This window comes from Syngnathus typhle, linkage group LG14 (assembly GCF_033458585.1).
Source record: "Syngnathus typhle isolate RoL2023-S1 ecotype Sweden linkage group LG14, RoL_Styp_1.0, whole genome shotgun sequence".
Lineage (NCBI taxonomy): Eukaryota > Metazoa > Chordata > Actinopteri > Syngnathiformes > Syngnathidae > Syngnathus > Syngnathus typhle.
This window is the reverse complement of record NC_083751.1, coordinates 820,928-838,143: the sequence shown is the minus strand read 5'-3', so window position 1 is coordinate 838,143 and position 17,216 is coordinate 820,928. Positions and strand designations below refer to the sequence as shown.

Here is a 17,216-nt window from a genome sequence, read left to right as displayed (position 1 = left end):
AACAATTGACTGCATGCTTTTGTTGTCTTTTTGGATACAAGTGTGATTTTTCTATTGAGTCTGGTTTTTAGTTTTTCAAATGATGTCATTGTGCAACATGCATTTCTCTTGAAGGAACAATCCAATGTTTTCTGTTAAGGTGGCCAATCTGAGGGAGGTGAGCTTTGATTTTGCTACTCACATAATAGTAGGCGTTCCAGTCGCTGGCGGCAGCTTGCGCATGGGTGACAGCATTTGGCCCGGCCGCCATTGGGTGCGGCGCGCCGAGGAAAGCGGGCATCAGAGGCAGGGTGCTGTAAGGTGGCAGCATGGCAGCAGTTGGTAGGACAGCAGGGGAAGAAGCCACTCCGTTGTTGACGGCATGAAGAGCCACGCCTAGAGGCTTACACGCATCCATTTCCTGTTGGACAGAAGCGGATCGTAGCGGATCGCAAATCACACAGCATAAGTTAACGTTGGCTTTTTCTTGGCAGCAGGTTTGGCACGAGTGTGAGTACCTTGGCGGCATAGGCCTGAGTAGCTGTAGACTGGGAATAATACTGAGTGAACGTCTGCATGTAGGAATTGTAATCGCTGTACGAGGAAACCGGTGGAACCTACAACACAAAAAAGGCCTTCCCTTTAATTAGCTATTGCGCCAATGCAGGCATTCGAACTATTTACGCAAGAAAACAAATTCAAAAGCAGTGTGTGTACTACCTGCGTGTGGTCCTTGGAGTAATCAGCGGCTGCATTGACCTGTGGAGTTGCCGAATTGTAGCCTTGTGCTGTTTGGTAGTGTTGGTACCACTGTTGCATGGCCTCCTACGCACGTACAAGTGCATTCAGATAGTTAGTTTATTGTTTAGCACATATTATTATATCAATAACTGTGCAAGGAGGGAGACGAAGCCTAGGGCTTGTAAAGAGCTCCACTCCTTCTAACCCCCAATTCCAACCCTTAATGATAAGAACCAAGCAGGGAGGCAATGGGTCCCATTTTTACAGTCTTTGGTATGACCCGGCCGGGGTTTGAACCCACAACCTTCCAGTCTCAGGGCGGGCACTCTAACCACTAGGCCACTGAGCTAGTTGACTGCCTAGAATGAACTCCTTCATGAAAAAATGGTAATAGCAACTCTAGTTCCGCTACCTGTGTGTAGGCCTGATTGTAGTAATCCGAGGAAGTGTCAGTGTTGTACGAGGATGTGGCGGAAGCGGCTGCGTTCTGACAGAAGGAACCGCCAGCCTGCGAGACAACAGGGGTCGTCGCTGGCGCCGCCGAGTTGCCGTACATGGCCGAGGCAGGCTGCCCTCCCTGGGCTTTATTGCCCAGTGACCCTGCAGAGAGGGAAAGCAGACTTGATCAGATGAGCAAAAGAGCTGAGTCCTAATTTGCTTGTGTGCCAGAGTACCTTGCAGAACAACCCCTGGCATGACACTGGCTAGATTCAAGTACGGATTGGAAGGCAGTCGGACATCTTTGGGGGGCTCTCCCAGCAGAGAATTCTGACCGTTGTTTACCTAAAGAGAGTGAATTGAAGACATTTATTGAAGTTAACTCAGAGTCACAATGACTTGCTTGAGTTTTAGGAGGCTTGTGAACCTGAGAGAATTGGGCTCTCTCTCTCTCTCTCTCTGTTAATTACATTTTCCATTCATTTAAAAAAAGGACTTTAGAGGAGACAGCCCTGGGATTCGCAATATGATTATCTCAATGAATAGATGCCAGCAAAATTCCACTTCAATACGTCGGCAAGACAGAGTGGCCTGCCTGCCCGCCCGCCTGCCTGCCTGCAGGGGAACGGAAAGGTTCTCTTCCGGTGTTGGGGCTGCTTTGTGGGCCAACAGACAAACGGGATAAAACTCGATGAGCAAACTTTAACGTCTCCATTTGACTCGAAGCTGTTAATCACATAGTGGCTCTATTTGTGTTTGTGAAAGAAAGAAGATGGAGTAACAACCTACCCCAATGACAAATATTACAGATGAAATGTTGCCAATTAAGGGTGCGTTGTTGGCTACGCTCACCATGTTGCTGAGTGGAAAGCCGTCTGAAGTGGTGTGAAGCCCGGCGGATGTATAAACCTCTCCTGGGGGTTTGGGCGGAGCTGTATTTTGGCTTCTTCCCAAAGAGTAGTTGTGTCCCTGCATGAGGCTCCCTGAAGGGACAGCCTGCCTATCACCACAGCCCGAGGGGGAAGAAGAAGAAGAAGACGTGATGGAGGAAGAGGAGCAGGCGGCAGGGGCAGCGCTGATGGACTGGCTGCTGTTTTGTTCTCCTCCGCCAGGTCGGGGCTGGAAGTAGGGCATCACACCTGTTGCCGACACCACCACCGTGGCGTTGTGGCTTGACGCTGGCACAGGCTCGTTGCAAAATTCTGTCCACACAAGGGGAAGAGACGGCAAAAGTGACGAAAGAGAAACTCTTCATATTAGTGGAAGAAGGAGATGAACCCCCTACAGCTCGGTTGCCTCGACACAGCCAATAAAGCTGGTTTTCATTTCAATCATCGCCACTAATCCATGTTTTCATTAGCAGTCAATAGTTTGGTAAACACATCAATGTAAGTGAATGCAAACACATTTAAAGAGATCAGAGAGTCTGCAAAGAAAAATGATATGCTATCAGAGTTATTGTCTAATCAACAGGGACATGGAGTTCAGAAAAAGGAAATCAATAAACACAGTTTTAATAAAAGCCGAGCAAAAATGTTTTATGGCTGTCAACATGTTTTCATGAGTTTCTAGTAATTATGCTTCAGCTTTACATGACAAGCAGTCTAGTGACCTGAGGGGGAGTCTCCCAGGAGGCCTTTCCCAACTGCTATGAGGCCTGGAGTGCGCAGAGGTAAAGTTTTCTGCACCAGCAACCTGGCTGGATCTCCCAGCAGGCTGGAGGCCTGAGGAGGTGCAAAGAGAAAGTTATTACATCAAAATGTCATTATAAAAAAACATGCAGTACGTCATGCATATACAAAATCCAATTATCCAATTGTCGTGCCAGTGGGATTTCAAAATAATAATAGTAGTAGTAGTTTTGGAAACAAAATCAAAATCAAAATCAAGCCACTCAGTCTTAAAAGAAATTTGATACAGGTCAAATCCAATATGAGTCGCATTTCGCCTTCCATTGCTTCAAAAATGAACTAGTTCATCGTTTTTTTTTTGTCCCGTTCAATGTGTGGCTGTGAGCTGGCATACTGGCATACTGGCATTATTGCCACCCATTCAGGCCAATCCAATTGCAGCTCAAAAATGGGACAAACCTATTGCTTGAATTGTGCTTTTTGGAAATGGCAAAAGTGTGCTGGAGCCAACATCACACACACACACACACACACACACACACACACACACACTCAGACGCATCTTACACTGCTGATGCACTTGTCTTTGATGTGTAGAAGCTGCTGTTGAGCAAGCTGGATGTGCAGGAGGTTCTGAAGAAGGAGTCCATTGCCAAACATGGCACTCTGCAAGGCAAAAGATGATTCCGTAAAGCAAGCATGCACGTGCGCGCACACACACACACACACACACACACACACTGGGGTTGATGCGGCTGTCACCTGTTGAGCTTTTCCAAGTGTCAGAAGAGCGGTGGTGAGCGGCGGCCTGAGAAATGGCAGGTTCATGCGACGCCCATACTTCCCTGAAAAGCAAACAAAAGTACCATTTGGCCCATCCATTGTGATCATCACACACCATCTCCTAATAAATGCAAGCCAAAAAAAAAGACTAACGGTAGCTCCCTTCGAAATAGGTAGAGAAAGTTTAACATTGAATCAAAGCCCTAATTATAGATTTGAATCGTGTGCTCTTGCTCAGAGAAAGCTCCCCCACCTCTTATCTCCATCCTCTTCTTCCGGCTCTCATTTGTCCCGCTAATGTCGCGCAATTTCATGTTAATACCTGATTAACTATTAATCAAATAACGAAGGCCCCGACAAGCCGAGCGGACTCTTCAGGGAGCCTTTGATTATCTTCCAAGCTGCTTGAAGCAAAAGTACTGCTTGAGTTGAGGAAAGAAAGAACTCAAGCATCCCATCCGGAAGATTATTTACGTTGCGAGTGCACAGTTGTCATTTCCACAATGACGAGGGAATTCCTTTCGGCGCTGCTGTTCATGCACAACGCAAAGGCATCCTTGCAAAGTCTAATTAGCGCATTAAAGTAATGGTTGGACCAAAAAACTCTGCAAATGATATTCCCAGCAGGGTTTCAATTGTCTACCGCTGCAAATGTAAAAATGATGCCTAGCCCACCATGATATTGACATTTTAGTGTTGGATGGAAGAGATTGCACGCAGTCTCACCTCCCCGTTTGCCAGTGTGATAAGGTCTCAAGAGGATCTGTAAGGCTGCAGGGTTTGTCATACTGGTCAACACCTGAGCCAGGTTGGGTTCCGGCAACAGCCCTTTCCTGTTACTTAGAATCTGCACACAAGCAAATAAACACGTCTTTAAAGGCGCAAGACAAAGTGTGCGTGTGTGTGTGTGTGTGTGTGTGTGTGTGCGGGCCAAATCCAAATATCCCGTCTTTCATCTCATCTGGAGTGCCCTGCCTGCCTGCCTGCCTGCCTGCCTGCGGTGGCTGCCGTCACACTTGCTCTCATTGCCATCATCCGGATGCATCTGCCGTGTCATTAGAGCGCATTTTGGGCACAAAGGAAGAAAAGGACAGAGCAGATGGAAAAAAAAAAAAAGGCAGAAAGCTCAAGGCCAAGAGAGGAGAAACAATGAGGTCAGAAGAGGAGAGCGGCAAGAAAAATCACCACATCCAAGTGTGGATATAGAAACGGATTTATTTACTGATCTTATTATTATTGTGAGTAACAAACCAGTGGCAGCACCATAATGCTTCATATAATTTCATTTTTAACAGAATCTCTTGCAAATATTAGTCTGCACAGATGTCGGATGTTCTGGCTGCTATTGAAAACATTAGCCGCCCAGTTCTATTTCTTCCTTGTCTGCCTTGGGGCAAAGGCATGACTTTGGCCCAAGTAAACCCTGTCACGTCAGCAAGAGGCAGGGAACACACACGTGTGCTCTACGTGTGTGTGTGTGAATGAGAGAGCAACCTTCAAGAAAAAAAGAGGTGAAGCAAGAAAACCTTCTCTCATTGCTATTCCTTCACTTGGAAAAAAATGTCAGCATGCATCAATCTGTTTAGCTACTGGCAGGCACATAATCCTGCCATCCGCCCACACATGAACATACACCACACACACACACACGCACACACACTTTCCAATGCCAGAGAAGTAAGAAAGCTGCGAAGAATGGAAAGCGAGAAGCGGCAAGCACGTAAGGAGGCGGACGCAGGCAGCCATCTGGTGCCTGGCATTCACAATGGCATCGACCAAAAGGGACAAATCAGAGAATCGCCTGAGAGCACGAGCTGGATCGTCATTTCTTTCATTAGTTTGTTTTGCCAAATGTATTCAAATAAATCTGACGTGGCCGTCGGGTAGTTGAGGCAAGGTAAAGCTCTCAAACTGTGCTTATTATGATGAGGATGATGATGATACTGTGCAGTATTTGTTTAACTTGACAGAGAGGAAGTCGAAAAACTTGCAAACAAGTATGAACTGATGAATTTGACATAGGTGACAAGTTATTAACAAAAGGTGGTTTTCTTGTACTCTCTTATGAAGTGGTGACTTGTATTTGTGTGAATGGTTTTGACTCCAATCTCTCCCGATGGAAGGATGGAGCGGGATTTAATTCCAAGGCCTAATATTAGTTGATCTAATCAGCCAACCAATGAGTCAATCCCAATTCAGAAGAAAAATGTTCCATTCTGTTCACTTCATTCAGTGTGTGCTCATGTGCCGCCATGCATGGTGTGGCTGGCGTTATGGAGGAGAGACTAATCCGCCTTCTGAGCTGTAATTATCATGTCAGGGCTTGTTCAATGCCACATTGCTGATTTGGATGGGAGAGCACAGCGACAAGGACTTCCTCAGCCACGCCGGGAGTTTTCTTGCATCTGAACACTGACTGCGCTGCGTTGCGTGCTAAACAAGCAGCTACGGCGACACAATTAGAAGTAGCTGTGAGAATGGCAGCACCTGCTGGGCCGGCCCCATGTTTGTCCTTGCTTTTATTGCTCATCTATGAAGCAGGGATCTGTTCGAAAAGCTTGCTAGGTGTTCCTGTTTTTTTTCTACCATGACAGTGAGTTCATATCTGAAGAATATTTAGAAAAAAAACAGAAAAGAAAAATGATAGGATTAAATCTTCAAAACTGCTGCTGAAAAGGTAGGATGTAAGTAAATTCATATTAAAAGTGAATTGATAGCCTCATGGTCTGTTTGCTTTCAGATATACTTCCACGACTGCCATTTAGGCTTGAAGAACATTTCCAAATAAGAATCAGGTCGTCACCTGGTGAACGAATTCATGATATTTCTTCTATGCTCATTAAAATTGCTTCAAGTTTTGAAATGTGACTCACCATACCCTGGGCAGCGATAAGCGCAGCCAGGGTGCTTCTCCCTGAGGTGCCGGGCGTACAGAGCGACAGACGGACCTCCTGTCTTCCCACTACTTTTCGGTCCATCTCAAGCAGCACCGACTCTGCTTGCTCCGCGCACTCGTACTCCACCACACCGAAGCCGCGCACCGGACTTCCTTCATCCTGAGCGAGCTGGGAACATCGTGTGACAATATCAGCATATTCGTCAAGTCCTCCATCACAAAGTTGATCATTAAAGTGCCATCTCGGTGAACGTATGGACTCCACTATGTTTGTTATGGTCACAAAAGTCCAACAACATAACATCTTACCTGGCATGAATTGCTTGATGAACTTTTTTTCCCCTCCATAGATCGTTAAATAGAACGAGTGCAAGTCTCACCGGCTGAGCAGGGGTTCGGCTTTCTTCTCCACTAAGTAGCATTTTCCAGCTTCTACGAGGTATGTAGCTAAATAATGCAGAGAAGCTAATGGCTACTAATGAGAAATATTATGGAGGTTCATCTTTAAAATATCACCCACCCTTTGGTCAGTAGTGGTGGAAGAATACGTTGAACTTCACAGATTGCGTGGATTTGAAGTAACAACGGGAATGATATTCAACGATCAATGAGTTGCAAAAAATATCAGTTGGAAGTGATTGCGCCGAGCATGAGGGCTAATGACTGTTTGCAGCCATCGTCAATCTATCAAGAGGACAAAACCTCCCACCTTGCATCCACTCATTTGCTATTTGGTGCCTCCGGTCTGAACACAAGACGCATGGAGAGAATAAGAGAGCAAAATGGATACGTGGGTCGACGAGTGGGTCGATAGTCCATTATCATCAGCATACATTAAACAAACTGCATGGAAATGATATGAATCACTCTCCCGCTTTCCCGATGGATGGGTGGGTGGATGGATGGATGGATGGATGGATGGATGGATGGATGGATGGATGGATGCATGGATGGATGGATGGATGGATGGATGGATGGATGGATGGATGCATGGATGGATGGATGGATGGATGGATGGATGGATGGATGGATGGATGGATGGATGGATGCATGGATGCATGCATGGATGGATGCATGGATGGATGCATGGATGCATGGATGCATGGAGAGAAGAGCCAAAGTGACAAGGCAAGGGGGAAAAAGATGAGCACAGGAGTGAGTGGGAAGGGAAAACAAATCAAAATGTGCTCATTATTATTCTTGTGTGCAGAAGTGAGAGATGACGGCTAAAATGTAAAACTTATTACATCAATAATTTATTCAGCCAGTTTGAGTCCAAATTGCATGTGGGCTATCAACTTTGAATGCAAGCCTGAGTAACAATGCAAAAAGTGAGAGAGCAGTCTGTATCAGCACTCATATTTGATTCCATATTGAATTTCAAATTTATGATCACAGGATCTGGTCTGAAAAGCACCTTTACATTTTTACCGACTTTGTTGAATTGATTGAAAAATGACCAATTTAGGATTTACTTGGTAACTTGAACTCAGTCTAAAATTCTGATATTCCCCCATTTTCTTCCTCACCCTTTGACGTATGTTTTTGAACGTGTCCATTTGTTCACCTTTGCCTCTCCAGTAATAAAGAAATGTTTTTTCTCTCTTTCACCCTCTGCTTTGGCCACCTTTTCAGGAAACTGCTGTGTGAAGGGCCCTTTCAAGGGTAGCAGACTCAGGCTTAAGTGCACTCTGATCCGAAAAAAGCCTCTGCCCAACTAATAGAGGAAGGCTTAGCGAATCCAACGGCTTACAATACATGACAAATAAATACAAAGCGCAAAGAAATGTTTTTTTTTCATAGATGAGTCTTAACTACATACAACGAAGTGCAGGAAATGACAATGACTAAGCTCCTTTTTATTTTTGCCCTTTTTGAATCTGGAGCACGTTTTATTTCTCCACGATCCGACGCTGTATTCTTTTGTTGGTTCGTTTTCACAAGCCTTGAGAACCCAATGAAATGCTGCAGAGCAGTAATGTACGGTACAAAAAATGCATCATCCATTCAAAATAGAGTCAGTGAGCCATAGGTCAAAGCCAAGCAACATGAGCTCAACACCCACAAAGCACCATGGGACTAGAATGGCGGTGGGAGTCTATTGATTTCTAGGTGGGAGAGGCCAGAGGGGTGGAGCTAAAACAGGAAAGGCAATAGATCACATAGTGAGTTATTGCAAGATGGTGGAGTGGATGAAATACAACAATAGAGGGACGATGGAAACCATATTTGCATGATCTTGGGCAGCATCTTTTACCTGGCAGAAGACCGGTTTGTATGTTTCCGAGAAGATTTGGCTCATCTCCTCCGAGTCACAGAGGTCCAGAGGCAGTCGGTCCACACACACACATTTGGAGTGCAGGTTCTCTTCCTGAGTCAGCTGGTTGACGTCCATCCATTGCACCATCAGTGAGCGGTCCCCCTACAAATGGCAGAAATGTTTTGGCGCCATTTCGGATCACTCAAAGGCAACGTGCGAGCACAAACGTACCAGCGGTCGTCCCAGCAACTCGGAACGGGCCCGCGAAGCCGAGTCTTTCTTCATGTACTCGACAAATCCGTAGCCTTTGGAGTGGCCCGTCAGGTGGCTGTACACCAGAAAGGAGCGCTCGATGTTTCCGTAGGAACGTACCAGCTCCTCAAACTGCTGGCCGCTGAAGGTGTGGGGCAGGTTGGTGAGGCACAGCAGCGAGTCTGTCGGCTGCAGGGTGACATTGATCAGGCGTCCCCGGACAGTGCTGTGATGGAGGGAGCGGATGGCATCCTGAGCCTGGTCCCCGTTCAGCAAAGTCACAAAGGCTGGAGGAGTGGACATTATGGAGACAGACACAAAGGAAAAACACACACACACACACAGACAAGAACCAACACAAACAAATGAAAACGGATGACAAACATACATTCAAAGCAGACACATTTGACATGCACATGAAGAAAAACAAAAAACAAAAATAGGTCGGGAAGTGTGACACAACATGCAACCGACACCACACACAGTCATAAGGACAAGACACAGACAGTTACACAAAGAGAAAGACAACACATTAGCGATAAAGCCAAAAGGAAGCCACAATGTAGGGGGAGTACACTGTGACTGACACACACGTACACACTTTAGGCACATTGTCAAAGAACATGCACACTTAGCTGTGATCCTTAACACTACTTGAATGCTAGCTGTGAATGCTAAGACCATTGAACAGTGTGCATTCACTTTGGACTTGATTGGAGACTTTGGACCAATGCACAAAATGATACAGGATATTGATATTATATTTAGAATATTTCTCAAGGCAAGCTCATTGAAGCAATTGAAGACGAACGTATCCCTTGCTGATTTCCAAAATGTGCACATCTCATACGGTGCTGTGCATCAAGTCAAAACGATATTTTGTATCCATCACTAAAAATCAAACTATCGAAGTAGATTTGGTGTAAGATGAAGACGGTAAGACGGCACAAAGAAGATGTTGTTCTAACTGATTCAATTCCCTCAAGCCTCATCTAAGACACGTACACTTGCACAGGACTGCTTACACTAAAATTCCAATCTCCTTTCAACAGAGAGGACTGGATGATACCGAGCATTACAAGGTAATGGAAGTGTTTTCGCTCTCATTTGGCTATAATTGAAATGTTGCATGAGAAGCGTGGGATGGTGCAAAATTGTGCACACTACTTTTCTCCAACAGTACAAAATAGCTTAAAAATAACCGTAGAAATAATGGGACTGCAATTTGGGAGTGGGCAGCAACAGAAAACTCCAAAACATTTTGCAGCATGTTAATGATGGGGGGGGGGGGGGGGGGCACATCTATTGTTCCTCTGAGGACAAAGTCGGCAATTGGGAAGGAAAGGAAGCTGAATGGTTTGAAAAGCGCTCTTTTCAAAATGACACTATGTTCCCATTTAAAGAAAAGAATTCAAATCAGGTGCGTTTCAAACTATATCTGAAAAGCCTCTCGAAGATACCCTTCTTGTTTTATGCAAGGTGGGCCTAATGGGAATCAGCCCTCATGTTTTTCCAAAGGTCAGGATCAGGTATCATGTGGAGTCAGGAAACTCCTTCAAATAATAAGCTGATAGGGAAAAATGAATGTTCATATAACTTTCCTACTTTTTAATACCATATCTTTCACATGACTTGCTATTTTTTTAAACATGCTAACATTATTGCTCTTGAATCCCATTCAAATAATGGCACAGCCTTGAGGCATCTTCTAGAAAAAGCAGCATGAGAAATGTAGAGGTTGGTGCGGTCGGTGAATGTGTCGTGTTACCATTATTTAACGATTTCCATGAATCCTCATCATCATCGGGCCAAACGTAAACCTAACCATTTCGCAGATCATCTCATTAGGCAAAGGTGAAACACTGCTTTCAATTTTCCTTCAGAGCTGAAACAGCATGCAGACAGCAGGAAGCCGGAGACGGGATTTAGAAACTTCCCTATCCTAAAAAGGTCAGCCTGAGCCATTTTCAAGCAGGTGTGACAACACTGAAGGGAGGCGGCGCAAATATCCTCGCAATATGCTGATATTATAGATAGATAGAATAATATTAATAGCCTTAGGGGTCTGTGGATGTGTCTGTCTTCAAGATTGGTAAGGATACTGAAACGCTTTGAAAATGGTGTGCTATCAATCAAATAAACAACGAAATAAATCCCAAGCGCCTCTCGTGCGAAACACCGGCACAAGTAAGCCGATGCATTGCATAAGGCTGACCAAATGTAGCCTTGATTGGCCAGCATTGCAGCTCTCAAAGAGACCCTCATTCTCTTTCCCATATCTGCACATTCATTCCAGCTCGACTGCAGTCAAGTACACAAGGAAACATTTGAACTGCATCTTCTCTCAGCCTCGGAGCCTTTCGTCTTTAAAAACGCCAGAGCTCCCAGACTTACATATCAAAACGATAAATGGCAGAAGAAATGATCAAATCCAAAGGATGACAGGAAAGCTAGCCTTGGTGTTTCAACCCATGTGATTTTTGCCTGATCAGTGAATAGCGCAGTGACAATCACAAAGCCTTCCATTGAAATGCCGGCTCACCCAGGATCACCCGGACTATTGTATTCTGGCTTTCACATCCGCAGTTCCACAGTGTTGTCCGACGACTACGTAAACCTCCGCACTTGTGCCAAGTGACTCACGTGCAGGCTCGGAGAACGACCTCGCCTTTATACGACCACGTGAAAATGCAAATATGGTGAGTGTTGCAAAGGGAACCACAAATGGAAAGACATGCTGAAACAAAGACAGGTGCACTGCACGACACACAGACATAAACACTGCCATCATCATGACCTAATAAGGCAGAGGCCGAGAGGGAACTAATATGGTCATGAGGTGAAGAAGCCAGCCGAAGCTACATTTCAGTGAGAGGACACTCGGTCATTTTAATGCAAGCGGAGAGTTATGCTCCGTACTAAAAGCTACCAAAATAACTTTTCCGATACAAACGTACATTGGAATGGTCGCCAATTAATCAAATAGATGTCCTGCGACAAAATGGCTTTGAAATACGAACAAACTGGACTGGACTCTGTTCAGACCATGTTTGGCCTTTATGACTCCTCCGTATTATTTAAACCTTAGCAATAACTCATCTTACAAATATTGCCCTTGCTCTTGCATACCGTGTGTTTTTACGCTGGAGCTGTCTGGACTTCACAGCAATCATAAAATACCAACACAGCCCCAGTCCCAGGACAACGTGCGCTTTCCTCTTGAGGAATGACGCTATTAAAAAAGGGATACCATCTCGACATTTGTGTTTTCATTGTAAATAACAACAGGGAATGGGAATAGGATGAATTTCTGTAGCAAGATACCTACTAAATATTATGTAGCGAGTGAAGACCTCAGTTTGGTGAGCTGATTCCAGCAAAAGCACATCCTTGCTATAATGTACTATTTAAGGGCTACTTAAAAATTCATGACAATATTACCTAGAAGCCTTTATCACATTTTTCTCACGAGGCACAGAACAGAACACTCCGGGGTTTTTTTTTTCATTCTCATACCAGTCAGTTCCACTGCATTCCTGCTAAATAAATTGTCAAAAAAGTCAAAGTTCCCCCCTGTACTAGTCGAACAGAACTTGCCAAAATAAGTCTTCACAAAGCAGTTGCGACATATCCCATTATGATAACGAGACTCCTGGCGAATGCTTTCCACACTAGTATGGGTGTTAAACGCTAATCGTTGTTTTTCGATGACAGTAAGAAGAAAAAAACCTCAAAAGCTGCACCTACAACTCAACTTGTTAGCCCAAAGACACATCACTTATCTCTCCTACTATAAGTGTGGTCGTGCTGGTCTTGCTGGACTGCCTGTGCTGACTAAAAATAGTTGCTCTGCAAGAATTCCCTGGAAAGAAAAAGTCTTTTTAAGGGCAAGCACAGCCATGTGTGTCACTGTGGCATTCGAGGAAAAAGGTCAATCCTCATTCCAAATGGGACTGAACACTTTGAAAAATACATCAATTACAATCGCACTGGGCGAGATAGATTTGTAGGATAAGCAAACCCAGCTGACTGTATGCTCATTTTCTTCCTAATCGTTTCAATCATAATAAAACATGATGGCGTATTTCCCGTTATAGCAATGGTCCTACTCGTAGCTTTTGTTTCGATAAGTGAGAGTCAAGCCACAAAAGTCCCGCCTCCATAGGGACCAGGCCCAATTTGTGTCCACGGAATGAATATCTACTCTCTCTTTTGACTGGAACTGCGATGGAGCCTCAGGCTCTTCCAAAGTCTTCAGTAAAAAAAGTTCAAGTAGCGATACATTTTGCGAGCCACCTTTTGAAAAGAGAGTTGTGACAGAGGTCTAAATACAGCGACAAAGTTGTTAACTTAGCAGGCGCGTTCACTTTTAAGAGCTTGAGTACACTCCGCTAATTAACCATCGATCATTTGGGCAGCAATGTATTACTACGGTTCCGCATTTGTTGTGTCTGTAAGTCGCAATGTGGTTTTTGTGCGTGACTTTTACCTGTGCCTTTATTGCGATCGACAAAGCAGTACTTCAGTTCGTATTCTTTCAGGATTTCGTGGACCTCCTGAAACAGGAGAGAGAAAGAAGGTTAGCCGCACCGTCATGAGCCCAGCTAGAAATGAGGGATTGCTGTAATTGCATTTCGGCTTCAATTTCCGGTTCGTTTGAAAGTCTGACATGAATATCGAGCGACTAACTCGTAGAAAACATCAAGTGCCTTGATTTGGACCGTTTTTGCCTCCTCTGTTGGATGGACAAAGGATGGATGGAATGACCAACCATAGAAATATTTGTCACTGCTGTTTGGATGAAAAAAAAAACCCAGCAACACTCAGTGCTATGCATCAGATCATTTCCAAACAGACAAAGCAATTGCCCAACAGCGTTTGAGAACTTTCTAATATGCTGCCTCCTCTTTTCCAGCCCACTCAAAGCAAACAGCAGGCATGTTCCATATCAGGAATAGCCATGTAAGGCAGCCCACACAGACAGACCCAGCACACTGGCCCTTGAAAATCAGAGTGCTGCTTTTCGCTGTAGCGCTGCCTGTCCGCATCAAATAGTATCCAACTTCCATGGAGCAAGAAGGTTGTCATCTAGGGTTTTGTGCTGTGGTTTCTTTTGCTTTTTCTGTCCGACTGCAATAAATACAAATCACAAGTGTGAGTGAGCAAAGCGGGCAATGCAAGAGCAGAGCTTGTGCCAATGACCTGGACCGCAGTCAAGCCAGCCAGTCAGTAAATCACAGATTCAAAGCAACATCCAAACCACAACTACGACACATTTCCACTATGTGCGCATTCAGCAGGGCAGACATCATGTGGCTGCCGACACATACGTATCCCAATGCTACTGACATGATGAGGAATGCACTTGTTTTTATAACAGCACCTTTCCTTCCCATGTCATTCAAATAGTCTTGCATGGCATCCCATAACATGCTTTGTACGCCGACCTCCAACGGAAAAAGAAACATTCAAAGAAAGAAAATCGGGGAAGGTAATCAAAGCTAAGGGCTCAAATGGGAGTCATTCTTGCATAGCAATACATGAAGGGAATTTCATTTTACATCAAAGGTGCGCAGGTATAGAAAGAGCGAGCATAGCGTTGCCCTGGGGTGAAATCAAATGCACTTTTTTCTTTTCTAAATCCAGCCCACTAAGCATTTGCATGAGTGCTATTACAGAATCCCGTCATTATTGTTGCATTAATTCAGCTGCTTTCGCCCTCGTGTTATTTAATCAAATATATTTATTCCTAATAATCGAATAATTGATTACTTTGTTAATATGGCAATTCTTTGAATAAAAAACATTTCAATTTGTTGGAGTTATTTGGTCAAATAATTGGTCAATTAATGAAATAGGATCAAATGAATTAGTATGTGGATTAATTAGTCCTACCTCACCTGGCCCATGTGCCATGTGTCCATTTTGAAAATCAAATGTTCCCACTCCGAAAGGCTTAGGTCATCATTGTTTGATTTGATTTGTTGTTTTAAGAAGTGGCCTTTAATGACACCATTTCATTTTCTCCATTTCATTTCTTTTTAATCAAATGAAAGCGGCTGAAAAGTACTTGGTCCCGCGTAAACTATTACGCACGCACCAAGGACGTGCACCGCGCTACTTTGACTTGGCCAGCCTACCTGTCAACTTCTTACCTGGTTGCTTGTGTCGGGCGGGAGGTTCTTAATAAGTATTTTCCGTCTGTTGCGAAGCTCTTGGCGAGTTTTTGCAAGCCTCTTTTCGATCTCCGCCGGCTCCAGCTCGGGCAAGTCACGGAGGCTTGGCTCTGCGGGTTGCGCTCCAGCCGCGGCCGCTCCCGCAGCCGCTGTCGCTGCCGCAGCCGCCGCATCTTCATCCTCCGGCTGCTGGCTCTCGGGGCTGCTCATGGGCGGACAAATGGCACTCTTCTGCGCTAGAGAAGAGTGCACGCTCGGCGGCTGGATGGATGACGTTGCCGCCATTTTGCTGGTCTGCGAGCAGAGTGTGCAGGAAAGAAGAACGTGAGTGAGGCAGGGAGCAGGTGCTGCCGGGCAAGTCAAATGCGCGTTTGCGTGCGTGCGTGCGCACGCGCGCCTGCGAGTGAGACAGAAAAACTTGACATTCGGCAAACTGCTTTGGCAAAATTGCAACAAATGCATAAACAAGCAACAAAATAAACCCAAGATAGGAATGACAAACCCTTGCAATCTTTTCCTCAGTTGAAAAAGCTTATTGTCAAATGTAACCGTCAAAATCGAATCAAACAGTGACAGAAAACCAATGATTAAGATTAAAGTGACACACGCTATTCATGATTGAAATAGAGTGGCTGAAACTAATTCCCAAATTGTGCATCAATAACTACGCAAGAACACTTGACACAGACACAAAATATACAAGAGATTTCTCAGTCTCACATCTAAAGAGGTGCCACAAAGCACATCGCTGACACTCATTGGAGCCCCCTCACTCTTTCATCCTCCCTTGATTAGATTACCGTGTATGCTCTATAATCTACAAATTGGGTTCTTCTTAATCCTAATTTAGACCAATTAAAACCAACGCGTAAATACATGTGCATAAATATCACTCTGGTGAAGTCCAATGAAGCCATTTCTTCTTCTACCTGCAAAGCACTTGAGCTTCCCGTTTTCTTTTATGGATAATGTGACTCTGAATGGTTGGTTGTGTGCTTCCCTCCTCTCTCTCTCTCTCTCTTTCTCTACCCACGTCATGAAGCGAATGCCAACCTAACAGCCAACGGAGCATTCCTGCCCGAGGAGGGTGGAAAGCTGCTCCTGGCAAACACTGGGAACACCGCATCCCCACTCTGCCCTCACAATGGGCTTCTGACAGACACAAAAAGACTAATAATAATAATAATACATTCACACACTAACTAACATAACATGTCACACATGAAGCCACTTCCAAATGGTCGCTTTGGCGATATTGAAATCAAAGCCCATGCACCTTCCAACCTCCATCTTCTCTCTTGCCATCTGTGTGAAGTGTTTCTTGGCAGATCAAGGTCCAGACAATCACACTCGTCAGCTCGCATGGCCAACAAGATGAACAAAATGCATTCTGAATTGAACCAAGTCGTTTCAGGATAAAAATGAAGATCAACATTCTATCCGAGAGGATGTAAATGCAGATCGTTCCACATCTACACTTACCTACAATTATCTGATCCTTTCCCTTGCCATCATACAAAGGCTAGGAAGTCTTGATAACATGTATGTCGTGCCATCATCCAAATACCCCAAGTTAAAAACATTTGAAGGGCAGAGCCAAGTGCCATATACGTACTGCTGGGTCACTGGCATTCATTGAAAGGACTTGTGGGCCGGATCTCACCAGGCAAGCGCATATGCGTACCTGCAGGCATTTGGCCGTGTCATGTTGCTCGGCCTGGAGTCCAAGCTGCTTGCAGAGCCCGTAGTGTGGAACACAGTGAATCTTCACTACATTGTGCCACGTGTGTGTGTGTGTGTGCGTGGGTGGGTGGTGGGGGTCAGCACCTGGATTGCTCAGCAGATCCGTGTGTTTGCTGAATGGCAGGTGAGGAGGTGGCGAGCCATGCCCAGTTCACACTGACGACGGAATGGAGATGGAGCAGCCTGCAAAGAAAAGAAAGCATTTCTATGTTCTTTGGATTCCGCACAAAGATTTTCATGAGGCTGAAGAACTCACACAAGCCAGACAGGAAGTCAGGCATGGGCATACGAGGAAGATATTGCAAAATAATGATGAT

General features: G+C 44.9%; 1 protein-coding gene across 1 annotated transcript in view; it reads right to left on the bottom strand.

The window, feature by feature from the left end:
- Positions 1 to 17,216, bottom strand: part of raver2 (ribonucleoprotein, PTB-binding 2) — a 21,002-nt gene extending 3,786 nt beyond the window's left edge. The window contains exons 1-17 of the mRNA XM_061296751.1: positions 17,156 to 17,216; positions 16,984 to 17,082; positions 15,136 to 15,450; positions 13,470 to 13,536; positions 8,960 to 9,267; positions 8,726 to 8,890; positions 6,446 to 6,637; positions 4,299 to 4,419; positions 3,552 to 3,634; positions 3,357 to 3,455; positions 2,771 to 2,882; positions 2,011 to 2,360; positions 1,395 to 1,503; positions 1,133 to 1,320; positions 700 to 804; positions 498 to 596; positions 182 to 400 (exon numbers count right to left, since the gene is read on the bottom strand). Of these exons, the coding sequence (XP_061152735.1) occupies positions 182 to 400; positions 498 to 596; positions 700 to 804; positions 1,133 to 1,320; positions 1,395 to 1,503; positions 2,011 to 2,360; positions 2,771 to 2,882; positions 3,357 to 3,455; positions 3,552 to 3,634; positions 4,299 to 4,419; positions 6,446 to 6,637; positions 8,726 to 8,890; positions 8,960 to 9,267; positions 13,470 to 13,536; positions 15,136 to 15,441 (2,523 nt within the window). The 5' untranslated portion in view covers positions 15,442 to 15,450; positions 16,984 to 17,082; positions 17,156 to 17,216. The remainder of the gene's footprint in view (positions 1 to 181; positions 401 to 497; positions 597 to 699; positions 805 to 1,132; positions 1,321 to 1,394; positions 1,504 to 2,010; positions 2,361 to 2,770; positions 2,883 to 3,356; positions 3,456 to 3,551; positions 3,635 to 4,298; positions 4,420 to 6,445; positions 6,638 to 8,725; positions 8,891 to 8,959; positions 9,268 to 13,469; positions 13,537 to 15,135; positions 15,451 to 16,983; positions 17,083 to 17,155) is intronic.